The 13,017-nt window shown below is 39.1% G+C and overlaps 1 protein-coding gene across 1 annotated transcript in view; it reads right to left on the bottom strand.

The window, feature by feature from the left end:
- The window catches only part of Parpbp (PARP1 binding protein), a 54,067-nt gene that overhangs the window by 6,390 nt on the left and 34,660 nt on the right, over positions 1-13,017 (bottom strand). Inside the window, exons 6-8 of the mRNA XM_059245237.1 lie at positions 9,560-9,740; positions 6,286-6,464; positions 4,700-4,781 (exon numbers count right to left, since the gene is read on the bottom strand). Of these exons, the coding sequence (XP_059101220.1) occupies positions 4,700-4,781; positions 6,286-6,464; positions 9,560-9,740 (442 nt within the window). The remainder of the gene's footprint in view (positions 1-4,699; positions 4,782-6,285; positions 6,465-9,559; positions 9,741-13,017) is intronic.

Below are 13,017 nucleotides of genomic sequence, written 5' to 3'. Positions count from 1 at the left end.
CTTCAGACTTGCCAAGCATTGGAAAAGTCCTTTGCCACAGCTCTTTTTAAATTTAAATTATTAGGAGGTTCCCAGTTTGAGGAAAAAGTACTTCACATAGGAAAGCCTGACTCTAGTTAAATTAAGATGAATGAGTCAAAGCACTGAACAGGAAGAGACACTGAGTTAGCCAGAAAATGAAAGTCTTACGCTACCACTGTACCATTAACAAGCTTGAAAAGGGAAACTGTCTTCAAAATACCTGCTAACTATGTATCTAAAGTAAATGAGTCCAAATTTATCTTATTCTTATATTACCACATTTTCAAAAGAATAGAGATTTTTATTATCTTTTATTTGATACTGAAGAATTTGTACATACATATTTTTCTATCAGAGCAAATTCAATTACAGAGCTAAATAGAAAAAATTCACTGAAGCAATAACATTATAATTTTATATTTTAAATGAACCTCTTATTTACTTTTCAGTGATAACCAAAGTTTGAACTCTGGAACCTAGCTATAAACCTCGCCCTGCTGCTTGCTGGCAGTGTGGTCTGTAAAACAGCCTCTAGCGTTAACAAGGGTTAACTCTATTTATGACAAAATTCTTAAGTGTCCTTAGTAGAAGAAAAATCCTGCTGCAGATTTAGGCGGTCTTGAGATTTCAAATGGTGACCAGCCTCTCAAAACACCACAATTCCACTAACTTGTCTCCTTCCCTCCATGGAGACCCTTTAAGTGGCCAGCAGCCATCCTCAGCATATATCCCAGTTGGCAAATGATACCAGAAGGGAACAATCAACAATGGACTGTCTATCTGAGCAGGATTTCATTCTCTCTGGATTCTTGCTTTATTTTAACACTTCTGCTTCACAGCTCTACCGTGTCTTTAAAATGTGTTTTCCAAGCTTATCTGCCTTTTATAATCATGTTACTGTAAGAGAAGTGGTGTTCAGCCACAACCTACTACCCCATAGCTAGGAACAGAAGTCTCCAGTCTGTGGCTAGTTACTCAATTCTGTTCCTTGGTTCTTATTTGAAAGCATCTGATTTCTCCCCAGAGTCACATATTTTCTGGCCCTTGTTTCTCTGTTGCCCAAGGAATGGTGGGGGTAGATATCGAGGTCATCTGAGGCAACAGTCTAAAGAAGGTTCTGGTTTCTGGGTCCTCTTCTTGAGTTTATTTATTTATATATATAAAATCAGAAGGTCTACTTTATCTAGTCAGGATTCTGCTTCATCCTAATTAGAGACCTGGTTGGATAAGATTTAGTACGAGGCCCAAGAGCCTCCACTTGTCTCAATATATAATCTCAGAGTTCATTCTCACACATTACTATCTAGTTGCTGTGCCTACCATTTCTTTGAAAAATAAAGAGAAAAGAGAAACACACACATTTATTTGGCTTCTCAGTTTGGGAAATCCTAGGGACAGTTTTCATAATTCTGTATACTCACTAGAATGGCATCTCTCTATCTGGTAACTAGGACTAGATTAGTAGTGCATCTCTCTATCTGGTAACTAGGACTAGACTAGTATTGCATCTCTCTATCTGTTAACCAAGACTAAATTAAGTTGCTAAGTCATGCTAAGCTTCTTCCCTTTGAGACCTTCAGCTTCTGTTGTGGGCCATTTTGACTGTAATTTATTATAATATTCTTTGTTGTTTGTTCTCAGTGATTACTTCTGGTGTGTGTGTGTGTGTGTGTGTGTGTGTGTACACAAAGCTGCCCTCATCTAACCTGGCACGTGTGGAAGTCAAAGATTGTTGTCAGGATGTTTTCCTCAATCACTTCATCACCTAAATTCGCGAGGCAGGGTCTCTCCCTGTAGTCGCAGCTTGCCATTTGACTGGACTGGCTAGCCAGTGCACACCAGGACCCACTACCTGTCCCTCCCACGGCCTGCCTCCCACTCCCAGGGCCCTGGGTATGGGAGCACGCCGTGTTAGGAACCTGAACTCCAGTCTCTGTGCTCGTGCGGCAGACACTTCACTAAGTCCCCATCTCTTCAGCCCTACTTTGTCAGGGTTGATTACTTTTCCATTCATTTTAAGAAGCGAGGGAGAGGAGATGCTGAGACTCTATCTCAATTCACCTTTTAATTTGGACATGCTATCAAGTTTTCAAGTTCCCAGGCTAAACCTGGTTATCTAAGACAGAATTTTCCAACACCACAGGACAAGGACCATCTATGGAGGCCACAGAGTTACAGAGAGGGCAACTTTCTCACACCATGACTATCTAAATTTCACCACCTACTTCTCCTTAGTTAAGGATCCCATACTTTGCGGTTCGAGTAGTTTACATTATTAAGTACATAAATGCATATACAGCATGGACCCATTGAGATGGTCAAAGGCATTAAAGACACAGCAGAGAAGAAGCATGTCCAGCCTTTCAGTTGGGGCAGATAGGCAAGGTGCTGGCAAATCAAGACAGAAGGGATAAAACCATCCACAGGAGTTTATGGAGGCTAATGTGCCCTTGAAAATCTTCTCATTTAAAAAAAAAAAAAAAAGGCACCGGGCGGTGGTGGTGCACGCCTTTAATCCCAGCACTCGGGAGGCAGAGCCAGGCGGATCTCTGTGAGTTCGAGGCCAGCCTGGTTTCCAAAGCGAGTTCCAGGAAAGGCGCAAAGCTACACAGAGAAACCCTGTCTCGAAAAACCAAAAAAAAAAAAAAAAAAAAAAAGGCAATTTAATAAGCTATTTAAACTAGTTTAAAAGTAATGGTAAAGAAATGGGAGAAATATTCTCCAAAGGTCTGTATCAAAACCATGGAGGTTTAGTGAGAACCTTCCAGTTTCCTTCATAGGGATGAATTTATTGGACAATCAGATGCAAGTTTCCTAGTAGACTACAGTGTACAACGAAAGTTAAAGACCTAAGTTTGTAACCAGAAAAGTATTCATTTATATTTATGAATAAGGAAACTCAAATCTAAGGAGAACTAATTTTCCATGTAGTATTGATTGGAAAATCTAAATCCTCAAATATTTTCTTCTTTTAAAATGCTCTAAGTATTTCAAGTGCAGACTGCATGTAATTTCCATAACAAAGAAAACAAAACCAAACAAAAACCTCACCACAACTCTACGCCAAAAGGGCAAAAGTAGCAGAAAGATAGAGCAACAAGTAGCTGGACTACAATTTCATCATCACTCTAGGAGTGAATGCTAGCAACATTTCTTGTTATTCCTAACAAGTACTTTACCCAGCCGTGCTTCAGTTACGTGTCTGGCTACACTGATAGATTCCACGTTTTGCTTTTACAAAGGCTACTTACTATAAAGCACAGTTATGAACTCTTTATTGTCTTTTAGTTCCAGAGCTGTGTAGACTAGACTTCGCTGTTAAACAACAAAGCAATGTAAGTTTAATTTCATGAATGTGCAAAGTGACATCAGATACTGCATGGTCACTGTAATATTAGACAGCATCACCTATGTAAATGACACTAAATCAGAGGATCTTTTCTATTTCTCTAACACACATGAATTTGTTTTCATTTTATAGTAATTAGCTGAGCCTTGAGATTTCTAAAAGGCACAATTCCAAACTACATTCTAAATATTTGTCCTTATACCCACATATACATGTAGTCCTCACCACTTACCAAGCAAAATTCTCTTCACAACAGATGGAGACTACTACAGAAAACCATAGCCAACAAAACGGTTAGCTGTGGAGCCCAATCCCAAGGGATACATCTACAATACAACTCCAAGATCTAAGGCTTAGATCAAGAGAGAGGAGAGGACAGAAAGACTTTTAAAAGCCAGAGGATCGGGGAGTTTGTTGTGAGATTGTGTCACATGACCTGCACAAGGACAAGACCAACAGACACGCTAACATAGATGAGGAAGGCAGGGGGAAGGGGGGAGGGGGAAGGGCTCTCAAGAGGCCTCTCCACGGAGAACCACGAGCAACTCAAGAATGCTGAGAGTGGAAAACTAGTCTTCCCCAGGGAAAACCACACCAATTAGTTATCCAATACCAAATGGTCAGCCATGAAAGTAAATACATACAAGTAACATTATACAGACTGCGCAGATTGTGTGCATATATGTATACCTGTATATGTATGTGTGTATATATGTATGTTAGATGTATACATATATACCTGTTAGTTGTATACATACATACATACAATCTGCTCAGTGTGTGTGTCTGTGTATATAATATACATACATACATACATATACACAGTGTGTATACACACACACACAAATGTTCTACTAGAAGATCAGAAAACGGACTTCAAGTTAAATGAAAACATAAACAACCACTAAGAAACAATGTAAAGACTCTCGTGGACTCTATAACTAAAGATCTCCCAGCATTATGTCTTCAGGATTTATGACAGTTGATTATCTCAGTCCTTGTTACAGTGATGATAACACCCTGAGTCTCCATCCACTGAGACATCAGAAGCACAGACAAGGCCACAGCTTCTTTACTTCCCCTTTCATTCACTCAACAGACACTGATGGAACATTTACAACAGCAAGGGCTTATCTCTGTCTTTCATTCAGCTCCAGTAAATTAGAAAGCAATGTGTTTCTATACCAACTGTCATTATCATTGCTTATTTTTCATTTCCTTCTTATTGTTACATGAATTGCAAATTTACAATATTCAGCCCAGTTTTATATACTTATTTCTTCCAAAATAAATCAATATTTGACATTTTATGATTAAATCTTCTTATACCTTAATTTTTTCTGCTTGCACTGACTTATGGATTCGCTCTCTGAGGGGTTTAATTGATGTATTATTCACTTGTGTGGGAGACCTATGTAAAAGAAAAAGACACACATATTAATAGAACTTGAATATTTCTGCCCTTTCAAATTTTATATTGACATTTAATTGCCAATGAGACAGTATTACGAGGGAAGGCCTTTAGAGGGTGTTCAGGTTAATGATTTGGATTAGTGTTCTGATAAAAGAGCATGAGACCCTGCTTGGCCATGGTTGTCCTTTCCAGTTTTCTACCTGTGAAGATGCATGGGCAGGTACAATGCATGAGGAATGGGCCTCCACCCATAAATGGCGACCAATCTGCGGACACTGAGAGCATGGGTTTCTAGCCTCTGAACTACAAGAAATGAATTTATTTATAAATTATCCAGTCTAAGATAGCTTTTGGTAGCAACTAAAATGAACTATGACACTTATAAGCCAGAGTAGCTTTTAAACTAGTTTTCTCCCTACTCCCATAGCGGCATATTTACAAGAAAAACAAACAAACAAATAAAACAACAAAACAAAAAAGCCTGCGATCCTGTGGCAAGGATTTGAAGAAACAATTACAGCTAAAGGCGCTCATAAGGGTAAACTCTGAACTAGGTAGGACAAATGCCCAGTAAGAAAGGGACAAGAAAGAAGACATTATGTGCACACACTGAAGAAAGGTCATGTAGGGAAAACAAAACACAACCGTCATCTTCTAAGGTGGCAGAGTTCTTAACAGAACCTGCCTGCGCCGCCTACACGACCCATGCTGTTCTCACGTCACACTAGGTTTCTGGTGTTTAACAGCAGTCGTAGTATCAGCCTATGGCATTTATTATGGCTGCTGGAGCAACAACGAGGTAGTGTCAAGGTCTTTATGTGACATCAACATTCACTTAGCAAATCTGTTTCTTCATAACGTACAAGGAAGCCAACAAATGCTGATTCTGCTGTAAACATGGTGGGCAGGTCCATCCTATTCTTATGCAAAACAATGGTCACAAAGAACGACTTCAAGTTAGGGAGAAGAAACCTTTGCTACTTGTTAACTGAGCTCTCTTGGGAATACTATGCAATCACTCACAAGTCTTGATTCTTTATTTAGACAGTAGGACACTACTAAAAGGAATTGCTTTAAGGGCTGACATTTAAAACATACCAAAACAAAGAAATATTTTTTACAGCAAAACACTTAAATGAAACTATTAAAACCCAAACCACCTACCACACTCTTAAATGTTACATTATAAATATAACTGTGCTACAGTAAAATGCCCAGTCTTCATTTAGCTTTTGTTCACTTTTTCCATATTATCCAGCTGCTTCCAAGTTTCCTATCAGAAGTATAAATTTCTCTGATAATCAACAAGGTGTGTGTGTGTGTGTGTGTGTGTGTGTATATATATATATATATATATATATATATATATATATATCATATATGGTTATATATAACATATATGGTTATATATAACATATATGGTTATATATATATATATATATACACATACATATACACCTCATGTTAGTCCTTATACACATATAGCTTGCATATTACATACCTAAAGAGTGTAAGAAGAGAAATTCCATTGTGTGGAACTGTACTCTTGTCATTATATAAAAGCTCTGCTCTGTTTCTGGTGGGAGCACTGGCTGCGTCTTCATCCAAAAGAACCAGTAAAATTTTCACAGCATCTCTGCCACAGTATGCAGTGTCATGGTTTATGGCAAAAGATTTTGGCTAAAACAAAAAATATGTTTAAGTAATGTATAATAATCACCCCATTTATGTGAGTCAGCCACGAATTTCAATTTCAATGCCACTCTTCTTTATTGCTGAAATCACAGAAAATCAGCTATAAAAAGTGGATACAAGATATGTACACATTTCTCCTTATACCACACTGTAATCAATCTTACCAATTTTCAGACATATAAGAATATCATCAAAGGAAGACATCTGTTTCTGATGTGAATAACATTAGGCTTGTAAGATGGAACAATCTAGTCATTATCTAGGTAGGGCACAGTGTAGCCTCAACCCCATGACTTCAGCTCTCTATCGCTGTGTGCTTTTTCTCTTAAGACAAAAGGGGTGGGGGTGTTCTGGCAATCTAAAACAAACCCACATGTGCTTAAGATCTAATCATGAGCCAGATGTGGTGGCACATGCCTATAATCCCAGCAGTGGGGAGCAGAGGCAAGAGTATGAGTTCAAGACTAGCTTCAGTTACATAAGTTGAAGATCCACCTGGGTTATAATGAAACCCCTGTCTCAAAAAAACAAAAATAAAAGACTTAATCAAATGAAAATTCATGATTACTCTATGTTCTAAGCATTAATTTTAAGAAACTAAAGCTTCAAAGGTGAAAAGCACAACCTTCAAAGAAATCACAGTCCCCTTGATAAGACAAATCAGTCAGCAAACGTTTCCATTACAGAGTGCAGTGAAATTTCTAACATACATATGCACAGTGTGGTAGAAGCACCCGAAAGATAATGGTGAGAACACTATGGAGAAAAGGCTAGCTTCAGAGAGGAGTCACAGAGAGAGAGGAAGGAGCTGCAGAGACTAGGCAGGAGGGCAGATCTAGGTATCCAGATAAGCAGGAAGACTTCACTGGAGGAGCCCGAAGAAACTATGCATCCCATGCACGCAAGTTACAGGGCAGTGTGCTACAGAGGTAAAATCTCTTGCTTTACTAAACAAGTAAGTACAATAATCTTACCTAGGCTTTAGAAAAATAACAATAGCAATGGTTAAATATATTTTAGGGTAAAATTTGTCAAATATGGACACAGCTACAGCAAATTAAAAGATTACAATGAATTAGTTTTAAAATGAAATGGTCTGAACTAAAAGTGCTAACACAGGTTAAAAAGGGAGAGCTGGGAAAAGAGTAATTAGACAGAGAATAAAAGAATGTGGTAGGTAATACACGACAATGCAGTATCACATATAGGTACATATGAACGTAAACTCTTGGGACTTTTCTTAGGCTGGAAACACCCTACTGACTACGCACTACAGGATGCTGAGAAAGACTTAACTTCCCTGTGTCCAAGATGGACTCACCTGCAAAAGAGCGACGGTAGTGCCTTGTCCACTGAGGTGACAGTCACTGTGCCCAAATATCAGAGCTGCTCTTCCGGGGCCCTCAGGGCACTTGTGCCAGTCCCCTCAGCATTTATCGACACAGTTTCGGCTTCTCTCCCTCCTCTCCCTCTCCCTCTCCTTCTCCCCCTCCCCCCTCTCTCAGCTCGGGCTACCGATGAACTGTAATGCACAGCCGCACTCAAAGTAAAGCCACGGGTCTACCATGATCTAGTACTTACTATATGGTTACATCACTATCAGAGAGTGCCACATTGCTATTAGTACCTTCCCAGAGCCTACCATGATCTAGACTTACCACAGTTTACATCACTATCAGAGGGTGGCACATTGCTTTAGTACCTTCCCAGAGCCTACCATGATCTAGACTTACCACAGTTTACATCACTATCAGAGGGTGGCACAATGCTTTAGTACCTTCCCAGAGCCTACCATGATCTAGACTTACCACATGGTTTACATCACTATCAGAGAGTGTCACAATGCTTTTAGTACCTTCACTGAGTGTTATTTGATGGTGATTTCAAGATTCGTGATTTGGAGGAAAACATAAAACTATGAACAGGTGGTTTGTGTCAGGATTTTGTCTGCCTACAAATGGGAAGCTGGCACTCTGAGTGATCTGAGATGGCAATGGTTCCTGGCTTACACTTGCTGTGATAACTCCCTTGAGTTTTATGCCAAGCTAGTCACTCAAAATGTTGGCATGCACATGAAATAACTGGGGTAGCATCCCAGAATCTTACCCATGATGCCTTTGAAGTAAATCTGAGAACATGCTTTTTGTAGGGAAATAGATAAAAATGATCACCAAGGCCTGTGGATGAAAGAATGAATAAATAGCAAAAGCAAAAGAATTTCTTCATGCACTGCCTGCCATGGTGACACCTAATGAAAAGGTCCTTTTGTTAACCAAATGAACACCACAATGTCGACAGGCACAACAGTTTATACATGGAGTCCCAGCATTCAGGAGGCTATGAGAGGAGTCTCAGGCCAGTCTGGGCTACGTAGTGAGTTCCAAACCAACCTGGACTACACAGAAAGACTGTGTCAGCCTCAAATAAAAACAAAGAAAGAAAAAGGGAAAAGATAGACCCACTATAATACAGAGTCTAAAATTCTGTTCTGTATTTAAAATCATGGTAGTTCATTGTTGTAGTAATGATCTATTAAAATTGACTATCTATGCAAGAAAGCCAAGGAAGAAATATATGTTGTATAATCAAGATTCCCAAGTATAAGGGAGACTGAATTGTAATCAACTGGAAATGTAGTTAGTAACAAAACTTACACGACTCTATAAATGAAAACTAACTTCTGATGACAAAACCTGTTCTAATAGGGCTGCTGCTGTCCTGCAGAGAGATGAGTACTGGGGTCAAAAACCAGACTGTTATTTTACATCAAAGTAAACAGAAAAAGAATAGTATTATAAGAACAATTATTAAAAAGTAGCTCTAAGCACCTTAAGTATTCAGTGCTGAAAGACACACTAGAGATTATCTGATGTCTTATTTTAACAAATACATTTTCCCCAAAGATGTTATGATTTACCTCAGTTGAACATAATCCTATTGAGAAAATTAAATCTGATGGCATCATCTTAAAACTTAGAAAATGCACTCTTCTGACTCAAGTAGCAACCGCAAACAATTTCTGCAATGAATAGAAGAGATTATGTTTTATATAAAAGGACAATGAAGAATAAATCCATTACCGGTACAGGACTGATGGTGGTGGTGCTGACAGCTACACCTTCTTGAGAATTGCTAATAGTTTTAATCCTCAAATCCAAATCCCGGACAACTTCCTCTACTGCTTTATAGAAAGGATCTCCACTGCTGTGGCCTTTGATCAGATGCATGTTTATCACCGACAATATCCGACCCCCTGCCAGGCTGAAAACAGAAATAAGAGTGTGCTTGTGATAGTTTTGTAAACGGCAGTAAGCTTATAAGCTTGAAAAATTACTTCTCAGTGTTAACACTTTTCAAAGAACATAACTCTGACCTTATAGATCAAATAGCAAAGCATTTAAGGAAAAGATAAAAACCATGAGAAACAAAATAAAGTTTTTCTAAAATCCAGCATGCCACAAGTTACAGCTTCCTTGATTTGAAAGCTGAGAAAATATTTTAATTATGTATGAAATATGATGACAGATCAGATGAATTCCTATATAGCTGATATATGTATTTGCTAAGACAACAAAAACAGCCACTTCTCCATGAATGCCTATGTTACCTTCATCTTAAAACCAACTCAGTAAGCTGCTATTGAGTCTCATAAAGATGAAATACCTTGCCCTAGATCACATGCTGTTGAGGAAAGAAGTCTGACCTGAAAGAAATACTACACCACCATGCATGAAGCATTATTATATACAGAAGAGAAATTAAGCCAGTCAGTACTGATCCAAGCAAACCAAAACCTAAACCTACGGCCAATAGACAAATGTTTTTCAACACCTGAAGCCAATGTTTCTTTATAAGCCTAAATTTGGTTGCAGCTCCTGCTGTAGAGGATCAGCACAGATTCAGTGTGAGAAATACACCAGAGGATGGTCTGTTCGAAAGAAGAAATTAGAGGTGTCCAACAATACAAGAGGGTTCTCTGTTGACGTCGTGAGGTACCCCCGGAAAGGCTGTGCCCAGGAAGACATGTCTGCTTAGATATGGAGTCATGGCAACTCTGCCTTTCTCTACTTTGGGAATGCTACTACGCTTCTCTTTTGTAGTAGCATAAATAAAAAACTATAAACTGAAGTTTTCATCCTCAGCTTATACGTCAGGTATTCTAACAAGTATGTGAAAATATAATTGACTGGCTAATTATTTGGTCCACACAGAAGAGGAAACTTATGAGGCAATCACAGAGAACTGCAAGTCCAGTAGTAACTCATTAGCAGGTCTCTCCCACATCTCCTATCATAAGAATCATATTCAGTTCTGTTCCCAGCTCCTGATCCTAGCTAACTGAATTACCCTCTCCAAGAAGGGTGCTACATAGCTGCATTTGTACCACCGGGGACTCTTATGCTAAAGCAAGGCGGGAAGCATTTCGTGCAAAACTCAGCTCTGAGAGGGGAATTCCATTCAACATTCTTTAGTATCAGTTTCCACTTGACATACAGAAGAGAGGCCTGGTGTTGACGAACGAATGGACCCTGTTCTATCTGAAGACTTTAATAATAAAACACTCTGGGTACTTCCCCCCTGCAGAATGAGCCTTTATTTTTACTACTTAATGCAAGCTTCATATTTATTTAGTTTTCTAACTGTGCTCGTGCCTTCAACAGGTTCACAATGGTGGTCTGTTCCTTAATAAGGAAGCATGCTGCACACATGGAACCACAGGCCCATGTGGTGCTTTTTCCTTCTTTCTTTTTGTTTGGCTTTGGCCCTGGCACTCTCTTAAGGACTTTAAGTCTCACAGGAGTAGCCCCTTGAAGTCTGTATAATATAAAGATAAATAATTCTATTACCAAGAGTTTGGGGACAACCTAGTTTTGTAAGAAAGTCTATAATGGTATGTTAAATGTTGTACATTGTGAGTGCCTCTGATCACAGTCCTAAAAATAGGTACTCTGAAGTTTTTAATAGAAGAAAATGTAATTCACTATTATTCATATTACTATTTGCAATATAATAGTACTTAGGGGGTTGCATTTACATTATCACGGTCTAATCTCTGAGTAGACATCTCACTGAGCTTGGCAAGCCTGGAAAAAAATCTTAAAATATCCACAGTTTTTCCTGCTGAAAAGAATTAACAAGAGCTGGTGTGGTAAGCTGTGCATGGCAGGCAAGCAGGACAGATGGCATTTTCCTGCAGGCCAGTGTTCCTGGAGTACTGTCTTCTGGGGTCAAGTACTGAGAGAGGAGGAAGGTGACAGGGCAGACAGAGTTCCACACTTGATAGAAATCTCAGGAGACAGGGAACTGGTATGACTCTTATTAGTCTTTTGACTTTCTCATTTGGGAATTTTTTTTCTAAAGTATTTCCTATAGAGTGGTAATAAAGAAATAAAATTGTTTTGAATTTGTTCATTATATACAGAGCAACACTTCAACTCTACTGCTTATTTTACTATTTAATATTTAAACACTACTGCTCTAGAGTCTTTGAATTTTATAACAACAGAATCATATCACAATCGAATAGTTTTGTTTCTTTTACCTACTATGCCTTACTGATTTGAATTGACCATCAAATACTGTGCTGAAAAGAAATGATGATAGCAAGAACTCTCATCTGAATCTTAAATTGAATGCTAAAACATTTTATAGTTAACTGTTTTTTGGGGGGGTTCTTTGGTCTTTTGGGGGGGGTTGTTTTTTGTTTGGATGGTTTTAGTTTTGGTTTTTGGTTTTTTGAGACAGGGTTTCTCTGTGTGACAGCCGTAACTGTCCTAGAACCTTGTAGACCAGGCTGGTCTTGAACTCACAAAGATCTGCCTGCCTCTGTCTGCCTAGTGCTGGGACTGAAGGTATGCGCCACCAAGTCCCACAAGTTGACTAGGTTTTTCTAGGAACCCTTTTATCACGTTACACAGTCCTTGTTCTTAGTTCATCTTTCTGCTGAGGGATCATCTCTGCAGGGTGGTTATGTCTTCCTATTAGACCTGCAGTTTGAGCTGTCCCATAGGCATCAGTGGCTGTACATGAGTGCCTGAATTTGATCCCCAGCAAACACATAAAAAGCCTGATGCAGTGGAGTGCACCAGGAGTCACAGATCTGGAAAGGTGGAAACAGGCAGATCCCTGGGGCACACAGGCCAGCTACCACAGGTGCCAGCAAGACCTAGTCTCCAAATACAATGTGGACAGCTCCTAATGGGGGGTGGTAATCTCTGGCTTCCACACACATGTCCACACCCCCAACCACACACACATCCTCACCCTTCCCTCCCACAGAACAAAATCTATGCACACACACAATACAATCCGGTTCACCAAGGTTCACCTCTATTTGGCTTGCTCCATTTTGACTTGTCTCTCTGACTTTTCTTCTTCACCTGATCCTTGGCCTGTATTTTTATTACATTTGCCTACTCATTCAAAGCATTAAGAATCACTTAAATATTATCCAGAATTATTATTTTTTGTCAATGAAAGGGTCATTCCAGGGAATTTGTCTGTCCTACTTCCACAACCAGAAGTCTAGGCTGATTCT

The sequence above is a fragment of the Peromyscus eremicus genome, chromosome 18, assembly GCF_949786415.1.
Source record: "Peromyscus eremicus chromosome 18, PerEre_H2_v1, whole genome shotgun sequence".
NCBI classification, from domain to species: Eukaryota; Metazoa; Chordata; class Mammalia; order Rodentia; family Cricetidae; genus Peromyscus; species Peromyscus eremicus.
Note: the sequence above shows the minus strand (reverse complement) of the source record. Positions and strands in the feature narration are given on the sequence as shown.